General features: G+C 37.3%; 1 protein-coding gene across 3 annotated transcripts in view; it reads left to right on the top strand.

Annotated features, from left to right (window-relative positions):
• LOC311298625 (neural cell adhesion molecule 2) overlaps window positions 1-22315 on the top strand; it is a 245862-nt gene extending 223547 nt beyond the window's left edge. The window contains exons 15-17 of one of the 3 annotated variants that reach the window (XM_084421710.1): window positions 3864-4038; window positions 14194-14401; window positions 20542-22315. In XM_084421710.1, coding sequence (XP_084277836.1) covers window positions 3864-4038; window positions 14194-14401; window positions 20542-20656 — 498 coding nt within the window. In that variant the 3' untranslated portion in view covers window positions 20657-22315. Of the gene's footprint in view, window positions 1-3863; window positions 4039-6911; window positions 9722-14193; window positions 14402-20541 lie in introns of those variants that run through there. The other 2 variants (XM_084421711.1, XM_084421712.1) reach the window with 2 other exon arrangements.
• Window positions 22316-22526: the final 211 nt, after the last annotated feature.

Raw genomic sequence — 22526 nt, forward strand, 5'->3', positions numbered from 1 at the left:
CACCAGCACGATCTACAGCGTGCATAAAAACATTCTTAACTAATTCTTGCACAAGATATTCTGCTGTTTTTAGGGCTTTTCTTCCCAATAGCTATTGTGCGTCAGGTGTAACTGCATTGACGTTTTCCTTAAAACTGGTGTGCGTGCGATAGAGGGGTTTGGGTGGATCAGGTTTTGCATATATTGTTGATGAAACTGAAATCACATACACTGTGGGGGAAAGCCGGTACTTCCTATGAGAATATACAGCTTATGAATATAAAAACAATATAAGTCAAAGGAAAGTCCCCAGCATGATAGAAAAACAATGTGGAGGGGACATTCAGAGATATTCTCAATGGGGAAATAAAGCCCACAATGTTTTTCTATTATTATTCCAAAAATATAAAATGTTTTCTTTTAGGGTTGTTTATGATTTGGGTTGAGGGTAGTCTATTGTAATCATTATTAGCTTTATGTGAAATCAATAGAAACCTAAGGTATATTATCATTTACATAGCTAAAATAATGCAGTCTGTTCCTTTGGACTCCTTAAAGAGGAAAATATCCTCTTTTTAATACATTTATTTGGTTACACGATATTTTGCGATTACGATATCTATGGACTTTTAAGGAAATCAGCTAACCAAGCTAGTTCTTTTGTTGGAGTTTTATTCAATTTAATTATCTAAATATTCCTGAGAAGAAGAAAAAAAAGGTTAAAATCTGTAAGCTACGTTTCTTTCAAAAGTATAAAAATTTCTCGGTGCACGCAAGAACACTTTTTTTACGCTCAATTATTGGATGCAGCCCAGTGTTTTAACAATTAACATTTTGACACTCCAGACCATAGATATCATATATAAACGCTAGATGTCTTATGGCACAGTCACTTCCGGCATCATCGTTCGGCCATCTTGTGACAGTGCTCTGTGCATTAAGGTGAATGATCAGCACGCACACAAATCCTCTTATCTCGCTGAAATCTTGACGGATTTACAAACGGTTTGGTTTCTTACAAACGTTATTAACGTGGCTATAATTCCGAATGCTTGAAAATGTATGTTATAATTTTTCATATGTATGCAGTGTATGTATGCAGTGTCATAACTACATCTCTGACGTTTATAACAAACCAAACCGTTTGAAAATCGGTAGAAAAATGAGCAAGTTATGGTTATTTAAAAGTACATGCACCATTGAAGTAGTGAGCGAGTACACTGTCGCAAGATGGCCGCCACGTGCGGACGTCGACCTCCATTGGCCAGCAGTGCGCACGAGACATCTAGCCTTTATATATGATATCTATGCTCCAGACGCCATCTTTTTTCCTCTGACATTCACAACAATTCTGAAGTTCGCCCCCTAATGGCAGTTGCATGGAACTTTTAATTTGCTGGTGAAGCAGCTATTAACCTCCGCTTATTCAGCAGGGGGAAAATGAATGAGTATGTGAATATATACACATAAAAAAATATATATCTGTACTCACAAAGCATAATTATCTGTGCCCACTCATTTTACAGTAATAGTGTTCTCGCCTCACGCTTATTGTTTTGTTTAGAATACATAGTATCTGGTCATATGGTCTGGAAATAAGGTCTGTGTTGAACACGAGCTCAAGATATATAAAATACATCAGTAATACCCTCTTGTTTTTTTTTTACTTTTACTTGTCTTGTAAAATGTGGTTGCTTACAAGTGGCTAAATGGGAGAGCAGAGGTTGTCATTAAACGTCATCATGCTGAACAGGTAAACTCATCTACTCACTAGTCCGCATTCACAGCCTCGCTGTGTTTATAATCATGCTTTTGCGAACTATTAATACTCTAACTTTCAGGGAAAATGTTTTAAAAAAGAGTTGTCAGAAGCTTAGTGATGGTGAGGTTGTAGTCATGGGACTGTGGTGTATTTTGTTCATAGCCTTTGTTTAGCTTTTAGATAGATAGATAGATAGATAGATAGATAGATAGATAGATAGATAGATAGATAGATAGATAGATAGATAGATAGATAGATAGATAGATAGATAGATAGATAGATAGATAGATAGATAGATAATCACAATGAACAAAACTAGTAAGAATCATAAGCTTTTGTTATTCACAGACCTTATTTTCTGCAATAACCCAAAAGCCAATGGAAAAATGTAGGGTTTTTGTCGAGGGTACCAGGGTGACGCTAACTTCCGGGTTGGCCGACAAAAATGCAGTCGCATGACTATTGCAGTCAATATTTGTTAGTAGCCTAAAATTAGACCCTTCAACAACAAGACTCAAATCTCACATGGAGCAAGAGCTGTGCCCGTGAGGATGTCAGCATTCTAAAAGGCCTTGTGTAACTTTGCGTCATGGAGTTACAATGTCACCACTGTTTCACAATCAATACAGTTCGTCTACAGGTTCTGAAAGGTTATTGAGTGTTACCACACTAGTATATACACACATTCACCACAGCTTGCTTGCTCTTTCTTCTACAATCCCTCTGTTTGTTTTTCCCCTCATGGGCCTCAACATTTCCTAATTTGCTTCATCTCTGTCTGTCTCAGTCTGTTTGGTGATGCTTCACTTCCTCCTCTAGCGTAATAGGGTCCGCTGGCATCTTTTCCCTCTCTTTTATTTGTACTCTTCCCTTTTTTCTTTCTCTCGCTCTCCCTCTCATTTGCTCGGTCTGTGCATGTGGAGGTGAGAACAGGGGAAATGGAGATGTCACAGTATGCCTAAGGACTGTCGACATGTGAAAGGCACATTCAACCATTTAGCCTTTAAAGAGCTGAGGCGTTTTGAAAATGTCAAAATATAAAAGCAATGAGTTTTTGAAGGCAGTATGTGTGGGCCTAGTTTTAAAATTTTAGCTGGCGGAACAGCCGACACACACAAACACACACAAACACACACACACACACACACACACACTATATTATGCTCACACTCGTGCTCAGATTCTCTGCAGGTAGGGACACAAAGAGAATAATGGATGCGTTGGAGTGTTTCTGCTGTAAGTGTGTGAAAAAGTTTGAGGATTAGAGAAAAGCATCTCTTTCTTATCTGTTGCTCGGAGGATGAAGGATCAGACGGCCTCTTAATATATAATCTTATGTTTTGATTTCCATCCATCAGAGAAAATCGATGAAGTACTATTTATGTTTAAAAAAATAAATTCACTTTGTATAAATAAATGACCAAATTGTATTTATATTTGCAACCAATCAATTGACAAATATGCCTAAATATGACAAATTCGACAAATTAAATGACAAATTGTCTAATTAAAAGATAATTAAAAATATGTTGTTGAAGCTATTTGAATATAAGTGAATTTGCATAGCTAAACAAATGTGAGGAGCACAATATAATTTTTCATTTTGCCATTGTTGCAAATAAAACAACAGGTCTCATTCACTAATCGTGCGTACACGCATATGTGTGCAACGTTTTTTACGCAGATGTTCAAAACCATTGTAAAAATAGCCAATATTCACACACATTGTGAGCGCACGCCGCTCACATGCACTAACAAGATTGTTTATGCCGATAAGTTGTCATATGTACAGTATGTGTCAAAATACAGTGAGCAGAGGTGTAAAGTCCAGGGGTCAGAAAGTAAAAGTCCTGCCATATGTCTATTCCACCCATGAACTCAGCCAGCTGATTTCACTAATTAGTTCTATCTCCTGAAAAACTGCTAATTAGCAAATCCAGGTGATTTGAACAAAATACTGAGGAGGACTTTTACTTTCTGAACCTGGACTTCACACCTCTGACGGTGAGAACTAATTGTTCGTACAAGTCTTATGTGCCCTAAAGCCAATTGTTTAGTCATATGCTCATACTGTATGTTTATGCTTGTGCATGTTTTATGAAACACTTGTGGTTTTGTGTAGGACAAGGAAGAACAGTGGATGACAAAACTGGTTCCAGGTGTGAATGATTTTGTGCTGCTGCAACCGCTCCAGTGGAATACGCAGTATGAGGTGGAAATCACCGCCCGCAACGTCAAAGGCCTATCTGAACCCACCTTTGTGAAGTTCTCCATGCCTCAGAAACCTGATATCACAGGTACAAGTACTTCCACAACACATGCAAAGTATTACTCTTTTTCATACGACAAATTGAGTTCGATTATCTACACCACTTCATCACCCACTCACAATATCTATAGCTGAAATGATATGTCTCCTATTATAATTATATGCTTCGCTACAGTTCAGCACACTTGCCAGCACCCACGCTTGATGGAGCTCATATATCTCAGAATCACAATCAAACGTGGAGCTGATTCTGTGTCCTAATCAGGAGCAAATTGTCAGAGAAAACACTTTCTCCTTAGGAAAAAAGAGATGTGAAAGATATTATCTGACAAAAATAGAACGAATATGATCAAATATGTCTAAATGCCCATTCACACCAAGAACGATCACTATAACTATAGCAATAACTAAATTACCATCCACACTGTTTATTCTATGCGAGTGCTGCAGATTTGTCATCTGCCACCTAAATTTCTCAAGCTCTATAAAGCAGAATGGATCCTGATTGCTGTCAATGTTTTTATCGTTCATCAAAAAGCTGGAAAAAAATAGTTGTGAAAGGGATTATAACGATATTCTTCCTCTGTGCAGTTATCGTTATATAGTTGTGCTGTGTCATTAAGAAGGACTTTTAGAACTACATTTATTATCATTATTGTTAATAGTTATCATCCTTGGTGTGAACGAGCCCTATAGCTGTCCATCTGTTAGTGCCCCCATATCACTGTTTGTCTGACTGACCATGTACAGTTTGCAGTGATGTTCTTTTTTTGAAGTCATGCTTTTATAAGAAGGCTTTTAATATTTACTGGGTCCCAACAAATCTGGGGTTACAATGAAATCAGAAAAATTCAAGAATCAATCAAAAGCTCTTTGGTAGCCAATGGGTGTCTGAATGGTGTAAGCATAAAGGGTAATTTGCTGGATGCACATATAGTAAAACTGATAGGTCAACCAGCCAAATCCACAGAAGTGGTTTGTGTTCTCCATCAGTAATACAATAATACCTTTCTAATGTTTTTTTAAATGGAAAGCAATGTAAGGGTAAACACATTTTAAAGAGGTCTGTTGATCGCCTGTCTACTCTCAATACCTCTGTGTTTGTGTCGTCGTAATCTCAGGAAGGAGATCTTTTTTCAAAAAACATACTAGAAGTTTCCTCTGGTTTAAAATAACACTCAAATTATAGCTACTTAATCTACTGTAAAAAGAAAAGCATGTTTTTTTTTACACACAATAGTATAATTGTTTGGGAAATACATAGAAAAGACCATTTCGATAGGGCTTTCTCTCAGGCCAGGGATTTATATTGTGATTATATGGTATGATTTAATGATAATGGTGTTTTTTACATTTTTATATATATATATATATATATATATATATATATCATACCATCAGCATATCACATATGATATAAACATGGCTTTCAAGAGTTACATATTAATATTCACCTTACAAAGGCACATACAATTCACTTACTGCGCTGATACGCTAAAGCTGTGTTATGCAGCAAGATTTATTTTTTTTATTTTTTTTGGGCTAGACATTCTAGATTTATCTTGGAAATTTGCAAATGCTTTTCTATTTATTGATAAAAATTATTTATGAATCACAATATGATCATGAAATAAACTGCACAAAATCATTTAAACAACCATTTAAATGATTCAATTCCAAGTTCTCTTTATACCGCGTGTTGTGGATTGTTTTATTTTTAACTTCCTCCCACTGTCAATCCTGGAAATTTGTCTTTTAGTTTGATAGATATTTGGAATAGAGGATAAATGCAGTACATAATGGTGTCGATGTAAGTGTTTTGCTTTGAATGCGTCAGGTCACCTGCTCTAATAACAATGTTTGTTTTAATGAACCAAGCAAAATTGCAGCTGTATACGTGAGTGGATTATATTAGGGGACGCAACTGACAAACACAAAATTGCAGCTGCAAGCTATTTCATAAAGTTGTGGGGTGGGGACATGTCCTCACATTACCACCATAGCAAGATAGATAGATAGATAGATAGATAGATAGATAGATAGATAGATAGATAGATAGATAGATAGATAGATAGATAGATAGATAGATAGATAGATAGATAGATAGATAGATAGATAGATAGATAGATAGATAGATAGATAGATAGATAGATAGATAGATAGATAGAATTCTATGATACTGACAGATGATATTTAAATGTGTCCAATTATATGTTAAATATTCATAGATGCCGTGTCAGTGCATGCATATGTGTATCTGAATGAAAAATATTTAAATGTGAGTGTGTGTGTGTTGACAGCACTGCTCCTCAGCAGCTTGGATTTACCTTGTTAATTTGATGTCATTTGTATATTCTCCCCCAACTCTTTCTCATCCTTTCCTTTTTCTCTCCTTCTCCACCTGCACCCCTTCATCCCCGCTGGCCCATGCTCTTATTTATAATTCTATTGCGCTTTGTCTCGTTGTTTCACTCTAAACAATCCTGTTCTCCAATTCCCACCTAATGAATTATGCAACGCATTCTGGGCCACACCGCAAATCGCTGGGCTTTTTGTTTTGCTATGAACTGCCACTAAACTTGCTTTTCTGTGTGCCTATAAACACCCCGCGATCCTTTCAATCAAACAAACCTTTACAACGGACACTGGTTTGGACTGCTCGCTCATATGTCAACATTTTTGTCACATTCACCCATGTTTATGTCCTGACCTGCACCAAAATAATCTCATTTCCACTCTTGTAATCATCTTTTCTATTAACCCAACACTCTGATGTTGTGAATAAACTGCTTTTCATTCTCTCGTGTGTGTAACCATCCTGCGTCCTTTGCTGGCTCCACACACCTACTGTATGTCTTTCCCTCTTCCTTCCCACTCCCTCTCCCCTCCATCTCATTGCAGATCAGTGTTGCAAGCCCCCTCCAACCGGACGTGGACGTCCCCATGCGCAGCCTGTCCATACGGTGACCGTCTTCGGAGCTTCTCTGTCATTGTTGCTGTTCTCATGTCTGTGTTGACATTGCTCCATCTTCACTTTGCCTGGAATGAGCCCAAAAGACTGAGCCAGGGACTTTTTTTTTGTTCACCCCCACCAATGGCTCGCTGACCCTTAGCCGTGCCGTTTCAATGCTCCTTATCAGACTCTGGTGGCGTTCTTGTTATTGTCCGAGCCTATATGCTTGTGAGCTGATCCCTCCACTATCCTGGCCTCCCTCCATTCCAAATCCAGCTTGCTTTTTTGATCCATAAAGGTATTGCATATTACTGACAACAAAGGAAGAGGAAAAACTGAGTGATTAATTTACTCTCTCCTCCTGTAGTGATCAGACCCTTAGTTTTGTATAATGAGCTCCTTTTTGCTGGTGTTTACAAAAGACACAGTAAGCCACCAGCATTAGGGCTTTTCCATCTTCTGTGCATCCACAGGCTCTTTTGTTTTGGTTTATTATGTCTATGGGAAATGTCAGCAGCTGCATCGCTTGAGAGAATGCATTTAATGATGTTGCTGATACACGCACACAAAGATATAGAACGCAGCACTCATTAAATGGAGTCAAGTAGGATTTCAAATTGATATGACTTTTAAACACTGGTATCATAAATCAAACAGGCCGATTTTCTGTTACCCGTAATGTGAGACTGAGAAACATAAAACAAGACTTCTCCCTTGCAGTGAGTCAACATATAATGCACATTAATTTTCATTTTCTGGGTACACCTCTGGCAGAGACATTTTCATGCCATTTTATTGTATATTCTCGGTAATGATGAGAAAGAACATTAGTAACTGGAATCATGTGCAGTCTGTGAGTATGAATGTTTGTGAAGTGTGTTGCTGCCATGCAGGAGTTGTAGTATTTGAATACAGTGAATTAAGCTAACACTCATTGTTCCATGTCAGTGTAAAGGACTAAAATCAGCTGAGCGTTCAAGAGTTTAGGTCGGTTGGATTTTTTAATTGTTTTTGAAAGTCTTATGGTTTCCAAGGCTGCAGTTATTTGATTAAATAAAGTAAAATATTGTTTCAATATATATATATAAATAACTGTTTTCTAATTTCATATATTTTAAAATGTTATTTATTCCTGTGATGGCAAAGCTGAATTTTCAGCAGCCATTAATCCATTCTTCAGGGTCACATGATCCTTCAGAAATCATTCTGAAATGCTGATTTGGTGCCCAAACATAAGTTCTTGTTATTATTGAAGGGAGAAAACAGTTGTGCTGCTTAAAATTTTTGTAGAAACCATGATACTTTTTTTAGGATTCTTTGATAAATAGAAAGTTTAAAATATATATTTCATTAAAAAAAATTGTTCTGACCTCAAACTTTTGAACGGTAGTGTATGTTTTAAAATACAGTAGTAAGAATGGATATGCTTCACTTTCTTTACTGTGTGGATGCAGTATTGCAATCTTGATTTGATGAAGTGTGTGCTTTAGTCAGAAGCTTATTTATTTTCTGTTATCTGAAGAGTGCATTTTGAGAACCATGAAATGTAAAGACCATAACTATAGAAATTCTGTGCTATAGTGATGCTGCATGTTTGAAGAATATATTTGAATTCATGTCAGAATCAGTGTAGAAGTCTTTGTTGGAATTTCTCAAATAAACTAGTTCACTCTGATGTTCAGCCTCTGAGCTCAAAATCCTAAGACTAATCATGACTTGTCAGTGTACCAGTGAACCAGTTAATAGAACACTGACATATAAAGCAGTTTGTGTGCATAATTTGGTTTATTATTATAAGAAAATACAAAAGCATTGTATTATCTGAATCATTGTACTGCACAGCGAATAGCTCAAATTTAATATTAGCCAGTAAAACAATCAAGCAAAGATAAACATCGAAAAAGTCTTTGTCAATTCTGAAGGGCTATTTAGCAGAGTTACGAATGACAAGGTTCCTTATTTTTCACTGAAGCAATGAAAACCGATATCTCAAAGGAAGGGTAGGCAATTTGGTTATGAAAATACCTATGTTGAAAGGCAGGCAGGACATTGCATTTGGACCGCATTTTCCACAAGTTGGTATGATTCTTTAGGGTCTTCATGTAAAGTTTGTAACATACTCAATGGTTGTGTAAAACAATACCCTTTTACCTCCTCAAAAACAGCTCTGTTTCAGCAACCCGTTTCGGTGCATGTCTCTTAAATGATAATGAGCAACTGCTCACCCCACCCCTCACTTCCATGGGGGGGGGGGGGGGGGGGGGTCGTAAATATGCTAATACGGGACAATCCGTCAGTGGTTGTGGGCGGAGCATGAGCAATATGACATCATATTGCTTAGAAAATCCAAACGGCTTAATTATTGAGAGTGCGACTTTTTGAGGATAAAAAAAAAAAAAAAGGAGTGAATGGATTTTTTTCATTGTATGGTGGTTGTGTCCACGCACTTTAAAGACACATTTAAATGCAACACCATATAAAAATTAATTTTGCATCCCATGACCCTTTTAAGTGATCTTGAGTTCATAGAAGGTAAATGGTCTGTCTCTGATCCTCTCTTGTCCACAAAGCATCATCCACAATCATTTGTATTGTGTTGTTTTATTTTTTTTATTTTTTTTTAAGAAAATGGTAACAAACATTCCTTGTTGTTATGTGTTCATAGCACATTATCACAATTAGGATCTCATAATGTTTTGCAGTTTAAATTTGTATCATTGTTTTAATCCCCTCGAGGCATACCTCTCAAATCGATGGAAGTCAAGTCACTGGAGACCATTAATCTCGATCATCTCTACACGCTGCCCTCTCCATTCTCTCATTACACGGCAATAGAACATTGCATTTCATTTATGGGTATGTCAAAAACCTCAATATTTTTCTCGTTAAAAGAAAGGGTCTGAAGCCCAGTCCATTAAGGCCTTTATTTCCTAATGTGGCTTGACTTCTTATAAGATTAGAATGGCTCTTTGTTGACTGTTCCAGCTGGAAAAGATTTGGGCAAATGAAAATGGACCTGTTGTTTTACTGCTGTCCATTACTGCTGATCACACCACCCATAAATACGTTTTTTTTGTTTTTTTTTTACTTCTGGAAGAGAAATAAGCAAAGTCCATCCAGCTAGCCAGAGTACAGCCATTTGTTCTAAAGCCAGGTGTATGAAGTCATAAATCAGAAGGTATCAGACATTTCCTTAAACAACACAAGCAACAATGTGTCTCTAGTACAGGGAAAGAAAAGACATTGCAGAGATGGGGGTCTATACACACAAAAATGAAAGACTTTTAATAATGTCTCATTCTTTGGCTATATATATGCTATAGCAATATTCAATGTTATTTACTTGCATTTTACTGACAAAAACATTTGAAAAGTTATTCAAAATATCTTATTTTGTGTTTGACAGAAGAAAGAAATTAATAGCAGGTAAAAACAACAGGTGGGTGGATAAATTATGACAGAATTTTCATTTTTGGGTGAACTTTGTGGCTGAAAATGGCAGCTATTTATGATAAATCCGTTAAGTAAATGTGATTGTGGTGTCTGAGACCTGAGCATATTGTAAACTTGACTTCCAAAATTGTTGTGTTGAAAGAAAAAAAAAGTTTATTGAAACAAATAGACCAACAATTATTTAAGATCCTCTAGATGAATGTGAAATTTATGATGACATTCATTTGGAATTATGTTCTGTTTATACATGACCAACCAATGAAATGGTTACGATAATGATAATTTCCCCAGATACACTACAAGTGTCATAGAGAATTCTATTAAAAGTATGGAAAAGCGATGTTTAATTGGTGCCACTTGACACCCATTTCATTCGTTCTGACCCATCAGTCCAACCTCATGCTGCGCAAAGACATCTTTGCCACTGATAATGGCTATCCTGACGGCAGTCGGTCTATTAATCGTTTAACGACTAGAGGGTCCCTTCTGCTCGTCAAGCATAGCGTCTTAATGAGCGTTAGAGTCTTTAAACCATCATTATGGAGTCATGCTTGGCTTGTGTCCTCTGTGTAGGTAGTGCAGAGGTTGCTGGGCCAGCATAGGGTGAGGGGGAGGAGGAGGAGTCTTAAAACTCGGGACCTTTTCCATAATGGCCAAAGCTTTAAATTACCGCAGGACTCCAGAAGGAAGCCATTCAGCCTGGAGATAAGAAAACTGTCTAATTTTATGGAGTGCTCTTTGGGTTTTATGGGATGATTAGTAAAAAGGACCAAACTGTCACTGGTCAACTCAATGTATCCACTTAATACAACCCAAAAAGCTATAAAAGTGGCATTTCATGTGAGCTAGGAGGTGTACTTTGGCCATTTAGTAGCTTGGTATCAAAAAACCTGATGCTCTTTCATAGCACATCAAATGCATTTGGCAAACGCTTGCTAGGCTTTTCATAAGTTTGGCAACATTTGCTTGGTTGTTCATGATTCAATTTCGCCATAATTTTTGGAAGTGATTTCTCTAATTCGACAGAATGTCTTCTTTACACTTCTTCCTGACTCCATGTGACATTTAATATAAAATACATTCACAACCCAATTACTTTTGTAAACCCAATATTTAATCAGAAACTGATTGGGTTGTGAAAAAAAAAATTCTATCAGAAGAGTTGGAAAAGTTAGGATTGCTGATCATCAAAATCTTACAGTACATTATGATTAAAAGATTATAAAAACAAGCAATTTTTCATTGGAATAACACACACTGATCAATCATTTTAAAGTTTTGATTTAATTTGAACATAAAGGGACGTGAAACCCTAAAGCACTTTTTTGATATTCAACAGATCATATCATGCAATATTTTGATCGTTAAGGGGAATGTAGTTATTTTTTATTATATAGGCTCAATGCTACTGTTGAAAATGTTAGGGTCATTAAAACTTTATTTAAAAGTAATACTTTCCACAAAAATATTAATATTCTAAGAAATGTTTCTTAGGCAGCTAATCAGCTTATTAGAATGATTTCTGAACGACCATGTGACGAAGACTTGGGTAATGGCAGCTGACATGGCTTTATTGTCAATCTTTTGTTTATTTTTGTGGCCCAAGGTATACATACTATTAGGTTAATGACTGTCATATAACATTAAATGCATTTGGTAAACATTTGCTGAACTATGCATGGAGTAAGGGTGTCATTTTCATCTAATCTGAAGCCCCCTCATAACAGATTTACACTGGTTTGACTGAAGTCTATTTTTAGACCCCATCCAGTCTCCAGCTTTCTGCATTTACTGGTGTTGTAAGTGCAGAGGTAAGTGTTTGAATGATTAAGCGGTGCAGCTCAAAGGCTGAGGGATACACAGTACTTCAACCTTGAAGAGAGTGCATTAGCAGGGTCTATTGTCTGTACTTCACGCTGCAAGTTTTCCCATGTAAAAGTGTTCCCAAACTAGAAAACCATGGATCTGTTTAAGCCCTACTTAGTCATGTATCAGCGTGACACAGCCATTAAGCCCCACACATGATTACAAGCTTCATTAGCCTGTCAATCATCTGCTGAGAGCCCACCCACAGACCTCCCTTCAGAGTGAGGGTGCCGTCCAGACACAATCAATCGAGCTTGAGTTATTGCTTCTCATTGCTGAGTCTCAATCACCGTTCATATTTAATTAATTGAGTGCGTTGAACTCAGATGCGGATGGATCACGCCCATTTGTGGAACTTCAGGATAAGTGATATTAACGAGATGCTAAATTGAGCTTCTAATGATGTTATAAATCAACAACAAATCAGCTATAGGAGCGCGGTCACATTTCTCAGGGAGAGCACGGCACAAGATGGTGAAAAACAGATGCGTTGGCCGATAAGTCACAATGGAGTTGGTCATGTGCTTCATGCATCAAAAGTAAAACCATACCAGAATCAATGAATCTGAGGTCTTTGAGTGCTACTCGTTCGTGGATAAGCTGATATGCAGTCGCATGGTGACATTTGAAAATGGTCAATAGATCATGATGGTCAAATGATCTTCCTAATCTGAAGTTTTGAGGTCACGATCGTAGATTTAATTAGGATGGTTATAAACATTGCCGGATGTTCCTTCTGTTATGTTTTTATTTTTTGGTACCACTTTACAGTAAGGTCTCATTTGTTAACATTAGCTAATACTTTAGCTAACATAAACAATGAGTCATATATTTTGTATTAGTATACATTGAAATTACCATTGACTAAAATGAATAAATGCTGTAAATGTATTGTTCATTGTTAGTTCATGTTAACAAATGGAACCTTGTAAAGTTTTAGCATTGTTTTTTAAGGTTCAATTTAAATGTCGCACCAAATGGTAGTACTAAATCTGCACTCGGTTGAGGTGGATGTGAATAAAAAAATAAAAAAATAAGACAGCTACTAAATTGTTCAAAGGTCTTTTTAGTATGCCTGTCCTTCCCTTCATCTATCATGTGTCGCTTTTCTCACTCTGATGCCCTGTCACCGTGTCCAGATCACACAACAGACTTCTGGGATGCTTTTGCTATAATGGCAATGTTACGTTCAATAGCATGCGTGATTGATGTGTTTAGAGCAATAACATTGCCATGGATGTTTCCCTCCGAACAGCTCAGACAGCCTCATTTCCTCACGCAAAGGCTTTCACCAATTGAGTTGCATCACCTTGAAGTTCTTAAAGCAAAAACGTGAGATTTTTGCTAGAAGATTGTTGTTTTATTACGCTGTTTAATGAATGCTTTAATTGATTTTCTTTATTTTTTATCTTACTTTGAGCACTGACTATTTTTTTATTTAATTACATTTTTATTCTATTTATCTCTGAACTTGGAGATTTCAACTTGTAAAAAGCGTTCACGTCCTCGTAGAGCTCGTAATTACAGCTTCTTTTTTTCTGAAAGCTCCTACTCCTACAGATTCTTTTGGCCGTTAGTATTGCCATAGAAATGCATAATTCCCAGTCTGAGGATGTGAACAGCTCCAAATAGATTATGACATGGCATAAACGCAGCATTAGATCTTTTCTTCCTGTTGTTTGGTCAAAAATAACCATAGAAGAATTTTCAAATGATCCTTTATGAATCATTGTGCCTTTTCATGCCCTTTTAATCAAATGTAAAGCAAACAATAATGCTGGTAACTCCATTCTCAGCACATTCTAAGAGCAGCATATTCCGTATTTACTTGTCATGAACAAAGGTTCTCGTAAAGGAGTGTATGTGTTGTCGAGGCCCGTCATTGATGGTTGTGTGTGTATCCTGTCTCAGCAGATTCGCTGTTCAGCGGCCTAGGCCTGGGCGCAGTGGTTGGGCTGGGGTTATCTGGCCTGCTGCTGCTGCTCGTGCTAGTGGACGTCAGCTGCTTCTTCCTGCGCCAGTGTGGCCTTCTCATGTGCATCACCCGCAAGCTCTGCAGCAAAAAGACAGCCACAAGCGGCAAGAGCAAAGAGCTAGAGGAGGGCAAAGCTGCCTACCTGTGAGTATCCCTTTTGCATCAGTTATTTGCATTTGCATTGACATTTATTCATTTAGCAAATGCTTTTATCCCAAGAGATTTCAAATTTAAAGCAGAATACTTTTTTTAATGTAATGTTCTGGTACATGGAGGGCTCTGAATTGGTTCGAGGAACGAAATTTTAACAGGAACATAAAAGCGAAAAAGGAAATCAAGTGTAATCGTTCTGAACAGAAACGCTTATTTGAAATTACCATTAACCAGTTAATAACGCTATTTCACCGTTCTGTTTAAGATTTTAATTTTCCAGTCATGAATTCAAATAGTACGGCCTATTCAACGTGAGTGAAATGCCCGTGCTCAGTTGTCAAGACATGGGTAATTTGCAATGGCAATCCGCTGGTATTAGCTTTTGGATCTCAGGAGTTTTTCTCATTACAAGCATTACATTTAAATGAAAATGAATGGCAGGTAATAGCCTATAGTGCATACGAGGTTTAGTCACAAGCTCTTAGTAAAATGTTTGGAACGGTAATATTACAGAGGGAACTCATGAACAGAAATGTTAAAATACTGATTCTGCTCAAAGTGAACCAATTTTATAAAAAAAAATGTAAAGGTCCTGTTCTTCGTGATCCCATTTTTCAAACTTTAGTTAGTGTGTAATGTTGCTGTTAGAGCATAAATAATACCTGTAAAATTATAAAGCTCAAAGTTCAATGCCAAGCGAGATATTTTATTTAACAGAAGTCCCCTTTCAAAGCCTACAGCGAACGGCCGGTTTGGACTACATCCCTCTACTTCCTGCTTTAATGACGTCACTAGAACAGTTTTTTGACTAACCTCCGCCCACAGGAATACACACAAAAAGGGGGCGTGGTCTTGTTGCGCTCCCACGGAGAAGAGGAAGAGTTGCGTTTGTAGAGTGTGTTTGTCGCCATGTCATGGAGACGCTGTTATTTTCATCCCGGAGTCAAATCACCTTTGTTTAATAAATAAATTATTGTAATGCATGGCAACGATTTCTTTTACACAACATGGCAGCTTTTAAGGCTATTTTCATGGTGAAAATAAAGTGTATTTATATAAAGTTGTTTGGATGAAAACAGTTTCCAAAGAACTATACACAACAAAAAATTATTTAATTAGGAGGTGTTACAGTACTTTTTGTATTTCTTTGCAGCAGATGTTTTCAACCTCCGTTGGCATTTTGTCACAGTTACCACATGTACACCTATAAAACATATATTACTAATCAAAACTCGTGCTCACGTGTAACTAAGGTAGGAATAAACAATGCACTTATTTAAACACCATTGTTAATTCGACAGACGGGCAAAACCATATACCACAAGCTTTTATAACAGTTTGTAACATTTAACATTACAATTTAACCAATTCAAGGTAACAGCCAAACGTAAAAGTATGACAACTACTAAATAAACAGCTTACCATCTAATCGATCCTCTTCATCTATGTTCTCCGGGTCTGATTCCGGCTCAAATTGATAAGGTAATATTAAAGACATGTTTACAATAACACTGAGCGCATGCATCTCCACGTTATGGTAAGAGGCGTGACCTTTCCGGGCAACGTGCGCTAAGCTGCTGTCGAATCACAACACAGGAACCGCTGGCACAATCAGAACTCGTTACGTATTTCTGAAGGAGGGACTTCATAGAACAAGGAAGTCATCAACCCGTTTTTATAGGACAGTGAAAACAGCGGTATACAGATAAGTAAATTGTGTGAAAAATACTGTGTTTTTTTACACGCGAAACATGAACACATGTTATATTGCACACTGTAAACACAATCAAAGCTTCAAAAACACAGGAAAAACGGGACCTTTAAGCCCTGGGTACAAGATACATTGTTTCCTGTAACTTTAATTACCATGTACATGCACTATAAGTCTGAAAATGTCATATGCCATTGCATATAATAAATATTTTAAAGTTCAAAAAAGGTTGCAAGCGCAATGCCTATCACTTATCTCTCAAGAGAGAGTCTCAGTCAGATATCGGTTAGAAAAAATAACTTGCAGCTTACTTTGCATAAAAAGTAATAATGTAACATCATTAGTTCGTTTTTATGAGTTACACTACATTGCAATGAGTTACTTTAAAAGTAATGTTACCTTACAACTACAACAAACAATTTGTCTTCAGTTGACAGTAAAACATGCTGCAATACAAAGTCCTCAAGTTAGCCAGACAAATAAAGGTGTGACAGACAAACAGTTTTGATTTATGGAGCATGTACGTCAAAGAAAAACTTAGTCAACTGGCTTATCAGTTTGTTTACTGTGAATCACTCATTTGAATAATGCGATCTGCGTTTTATTGTTTGTTGAATTGAATGTTTTATTTCCGATTGGTGCCTTTACAGTTCCTGACATCCTGTGTAGACTTTGTCCTTTGGTTTGAAGGGTGACTGATCTGTAGCTATGCGTTGCCTGCTATAAAAACTCAAGTCATGCCAGGTTTACTTGGCTAAAAGTTCAGAGAGATTAAGGACTGTGATTGTCTTCAGCTTAAATAACAAGCAGATATGAGCCCCATACCATCCCAAAGGCCTTGGCCTGGACTTAAAGGTCCCATGACATGAAATTTCCACTTTCTGAGGTTTTTAACATTAATATGAGTTCCCCTAGCCTGTATATGGTCCCAAAGTTTCTAGAAATTTTAATTGGTGTAAATCGAGCTTTTGATATTTTTCTCTGCCTTTGAGAAAATGGAAGCTCAACCGGGCTGATCTTGAATCTCCTCCTTATGACGTTATAAGGAGAAATGTTACCTCTCCTTTCTCTGCTTTGCCCGCCCAGAGAATATTTTCCGCCCATGAGAAAATGAGCTAGGAAGTAGAACGCGCGTGCACGATTTTAGTTTATCCACGAGAGATATCATGGCTTTTGAGCGAGCGAAGCATAATAATTGCTCAATAATTGGATGTACAAATGAACACCGAAGGGTAGCCTACACACAGCTACACACCTCGGACAAGTAAGTCAACAAATGATATACAAGTGTGTTGCTTTACTGTTTATGGTTACCTAGCTTCTTACACGTAGAATGTGGCTGGCTGTCACATTAGCTATGCAGTTACTTGCGCTAATGTAAAGGTAGACAGAATCAAGTTACACATACTATAACGCGAGTGTTGTACATTTCTTTGTTATTTGGATAACCGTTTTCCTGTTGGTTATATGGCGCACGTGATATCCGCATTTCAAGATCGCAGAGCTTGATGTAATTGTAATAAGATAAATTACAGACGTTATAGATCTCTCATGACAGGGTGGCCGCGGGTCCTTAAAAAGTCTTAAAATGTCTTAAATAAAGTTTTCCTAATAAAAGGCCTTAAAAAGTATTAAAATGTCTTAAATTCAGATTCGATAGGTCTTAAATATTTCTGGTCACGTTACCGCTAAAATGTCTCCAGTCTGACGGACCTAATGTCCGTCAAATAACCAGTGAAGCATCAAATTCGCGTCTATTCGCGTCTTTGCATTGACTTTGTATGTAATCTACTCGCGCAAACAATTAAATTCGCGTTTGGTGTGAACACACCATAAGAGACGCCGGCGCGACCACAACATTGTCCAACATCAAATGGCAAACGTATAATGCAAGCGGAACGAAACTGCTCGTTATTGTGTGGTTGAAGGACCGTTTATCAGTTTGGACCAGTGCAGCGCGAGCCGATCGTGATCAAGCGACACTGTTACTACACAGCGCTAATAAGAGATACAGTAAAGAAAGCATTTGAATTCGCCACAGAACTGACAGAAGTAATAACATCGCTGCGAGATCTAGTGAGTAGCATTCATATGTCTCCGTTATTAACGGATCAACAGCGTTGACATGGAAACCTGGAAGAAACATTGTGCCATGAATGAACTATCAGTGTCCACAGATCAGCAACATTCACCATGGATTTACTGTAGTAACACTAACTGCAACCATAGAAGTTTGGCAGGAATAGTAGGCTATAATGCCTTCAAGTAACATTACGTCGGTTTTATTTTGACATTATGAATACAATTGCTGCCCTCAAATGTTAATCTGAACTAAAATAATCCTTTGTTTATAACTACTACAATATGACATTTCATTTTTTCCAAGGAGCTGTTTTGTTTTATATGCTCCTAAGAAGAGTCAATTATAGCTCTAGAATTGCTCAAAGTAAAAAAAAATATCATACTTTATGATGTTAGTTTTAATATAAAAAAGAATAAAAAATTTAAATCAAGGAAATTTCTCTGGCATTTATTTCTTTATGCTGTATCAAAAACGTACCGAACCGAACCATGACACAAGTGTATCGTATCGAACTGAACCGTGAATTTTGTGAACCGTTACACCCCTAATATATACGCATGTAATATAATGTGTATTTCCATCACAGGTTTGGTCTTAAATTTCATTCAAAGTGGCATTAAAAAGGTCTTAAAAAGTCTTAAATTTAACTTGTTCATATCTGTAGACACCCTGCATGAAAAGGCAACAGTAGGTTCGCGTTAGCTACATGATAATAACTGTAAACCCTCCCAATAAAGTACCGTATCCAGACATAATATTTTAAACTAACCATTCGGAAACGTCCTGCTGGACCCGCTGAGTTGCAACTTCTTCATCCGTTGCTTCTCCATCTGGATCAGATTCTGGGTCAAACTGAAATGCTTGAACGACTGCGTGTCTTCGTGCCATTGCAATAGGCTATATCCAACACAAACAAACATGCATGGTACCGTTGCGCAAGATGGTCATAGGCCACACCCACCCTCCACCTTGCGCTGCCTTTCTCCTCCTCATTAGCATTTAAAGCTACAGACACCGAAACGGCCTGTCTGAAGGAAGCTCATTCTGGGACTGGCTTGTAGTGGCTATAAATCTGCACCAAGGCTGATTTTTTGGAAAGAGATTTCAGATACAGTACTAAGGACCACTAAGGCCTATATTAAAGCCTACAAAAAGTAGCATGTCATGGGACCTTTAAGTAACATTATTACAGAGGAAGGTTCCTTTCCAATGTTATCCCATGTGTTGAAGAGTCACACATGGGGCCTTAGAAATAATGCACATATGCGACCAATCCGTCACAGGGCCTGATGCTTACTTTGTGTCCCAAGAGTGTTACACAAATAACCCCCAGAAAACATACATTTATAAACCTATAGGTTGACATTAAAGTCAACAATAATGTGATGTCAAGTATTCTTGAGTGAATTTTTGTGAGGGATTTTTTTTTTTTTCCAGTCTTTGATAGGTAAGGGTTGAAAAAGTTAATGAGCTGAGCAGGAAAGCAGAAAATGTGTTACTTTTTAATTAAAGATTGCAAAGACAGACATTATTTGTCTTTGAAAATAATATTTCATTATGATAATTTGTTCCTAGTTAAAGAGTTAGTTCACCCTAAAAAAAATATTTTAACATTTGCTAACCTTCATGGCATTCCAAACCTGTATGAATTTATTTATTTATTTATTTATTTTGTCTGTGGATCACAAAATAAGATTTCTTGAAGAAGAAAAAAACTATGAAAGTTTATGGAGTTCCAGTATTGTTTTTGACCCCACTGACTTTAATTGTATGGACAAAAAACGTTAAAAAAACGTTCATTGAGGTTTGGATGAAAATGAGGGTGAGTAAATTATGACATAAGATTTTTTATTCTGTGAAAGAAATTAAAGCAAATATGCATTAAATTAATTAATAGTGACTGTAAAGACAGAAAAAAATCTATTTCAATGCTGTTCTTCTGAACTTTATATTCCAAAAATCGTGGGAAAAATATATCAAATATATATAATAAATATATTCAAATAGAAAATAAATGTATTGTAATATTTCACAATATTTCTGTATTTCTAATCAAAGAAATGCAGCCTTTTAGAAATCCTACCGACCTCACGCTTTTGAAAAGTAGCCGTAATTTGGGTGCATGGCTCAAACCTGATCCGAAGCCACCTTTTCAAGCATCTCATCGGTCTCATAAGTTCCTAAAACAAACCAAACTGTGGCGCCAAATAGACTCTGGTCTGCAAATAGCCCCCTAAGTCTGAATTTCAGCCTCTGGGGAACTAGTTGTCAATTAAAAATGTGTTTTTGACCACTCTTTCAAACTGACCACTGCGCACCTTTCTTCTCTTCCGACAGGAAATTGCCACTGAAAGAGGAAAACGGCAAGGAGACTCTGAAACCGGACACGATCGAGATCAAAGTTCATGGTGACAACAGCCGACACATGACACAGGAGGACAGTAAAGCGTAATGGAGGCCCTGCTATCCTCTAAAAAAAACATGCAAAGTGAGCCACCCAGAGACCAATAGCAAGCAAACTAATGAGAATACAAGCAAGAACACGCCAACCAATTGTAAGATCGTTTGTTAGAGACTCCTCGTCCGGGGTATCAGAAGAGGCCACGCGATAACTGCTTTGTGAAACATTTTTCGGAGGTTGCCGCTCAACAGACAGGCTCCCGTTTATTTGTGCTTGTTCTCGCTTATTTTTGGGCTTCTTTTTTTTTCAAGGCTTTGCTGTTGCTTTGAGTCTGATTCTTTGTTACTTGGAGGTTGGGTCTACGCCGTAAGCTTCACGTTATCTCTTGCTCTCATTCCATCTTTCTTTGGAATCCGGCCGTTGCACTTTTTCAGTGTGGTTACTCCAAAAAAATCGCTTCTTATTGCGTCACTCAAAATTAAGCGCGTGGAAATCCCCCACTTTTTTGCGGTCTGTGTTGTAGTTTTGAGTAACTGTTTGGGTAATGTTTACTTTCTAGCCTTTTTGCCACTAAATGTCTCATCCAAATGCAAATAAATTACAGAATGCTCAGTAGCAAAGCAAGGATCAGCCACACTTGACCCCAAACTGAGTACATGGTACATGGGTACATGGGTGGTGCTGACACAGGCCCAACTTGGCCTGGACGATGAATTACTCATAGATTACAAGTGTATTTGTGGATGAAAATATGTCCTTGTTTCCAACACTGTTGTTTCATCAGAATCAGAGGAGCATCGTATGTCATACTTTCTTGTGGAGATATCTTGGGAAAAAAAAGAAAAAAAAGAAGGTGCTTTTCCTTTAGAACCGTGTGAAAGTTTGTACGTGTGTGCGTCTGAGCATGGCCGTGTTGTTGTGGGGATGTGTTTGGATGTGTGTGATAGCGAGCATGGCGTGTAGAAAGATGAAGAATGACGTAAAGAAAGTAGAGGTTGCCAAGTCTTAAAGGATTAGGAACAAATGAAAAATATCTATTCAAGTGTGCTGATGTAAATACTTGTTATTTCTTTGGAACATTTCACAACAGAAAAAAAATATGATTCATTCCAGGTTCTGTCTTAGCGTCACACATAAATGATGACAAAGTATGTGCAACAAAATTGGCAATCAATTTAAAGGTTTTCTGTGTAAGTGATGTTATCGAGAGCTAAAGAAGGGCAGGTGGCCAAGAAGGTGGGTTCAGATGAATCACAGAGGTTTTAGCTATACATTTTATTTTGGTAATCAAATCCATGTCATTTTTGGATAATTTAAGCAAAGAAGCTTTGGTTTTATGAGAGATCAGGGGTCTGCAGGTGATCAGGATCTTAGTGTTACAGTTATAAGGATGGAAATGGCATTCTGCTAGACGCATGCTCATTTTACCAATCAGAGTATGAGAAAGAAGTCTTGATATCCATCTGAATGTTCAGCATATTCACATTGGTTTGGGCCAGCTAATTTCTCCCAAAAAACTAAAACTTTTGCATATATTTTTCATAAACACCAGGCTCTTCACATTCAGCGCAATAGAACATTGTGGAATGTTGCCAATTTCTTTTCAGCAGTCTAAAGGGAGCACTCCATACGCCCAGCTGTACTTGTGGAATTCTTGTAATCCAGTGTAATTTTTCTTCTGTAAATAAAAGTGTCCCAATATTAAAGTTTAAACCATTTGGACTCTGCTTTTTAAAGCATATAGCACACATTTGTGTTAAAGAACACTTTCATAGTCTTTGATAATTATACAAGACATGGCTGTGTACCAAAACCTAGTGAGCTACTGTACCTAGAAAGAGAAAGCTCACTGGGTTTTGAAGCACTGCCATTGAATATGTGGTGTGGGAAATGAATGTAGTTGAGATTCAATGGTCCTTAA

The sequence above is a fragment of the Rutilus rutilus genome, assembly GCF_951802725.1.
Source record: "Rutilus rutilus genome assembly, chromosome: 10".
NCBI lineage: Eukaryota > Metazoa > Chordata > Actinopteri > Cypriniformes > Leuciscidae > Rutilus > Rutilus rutilus.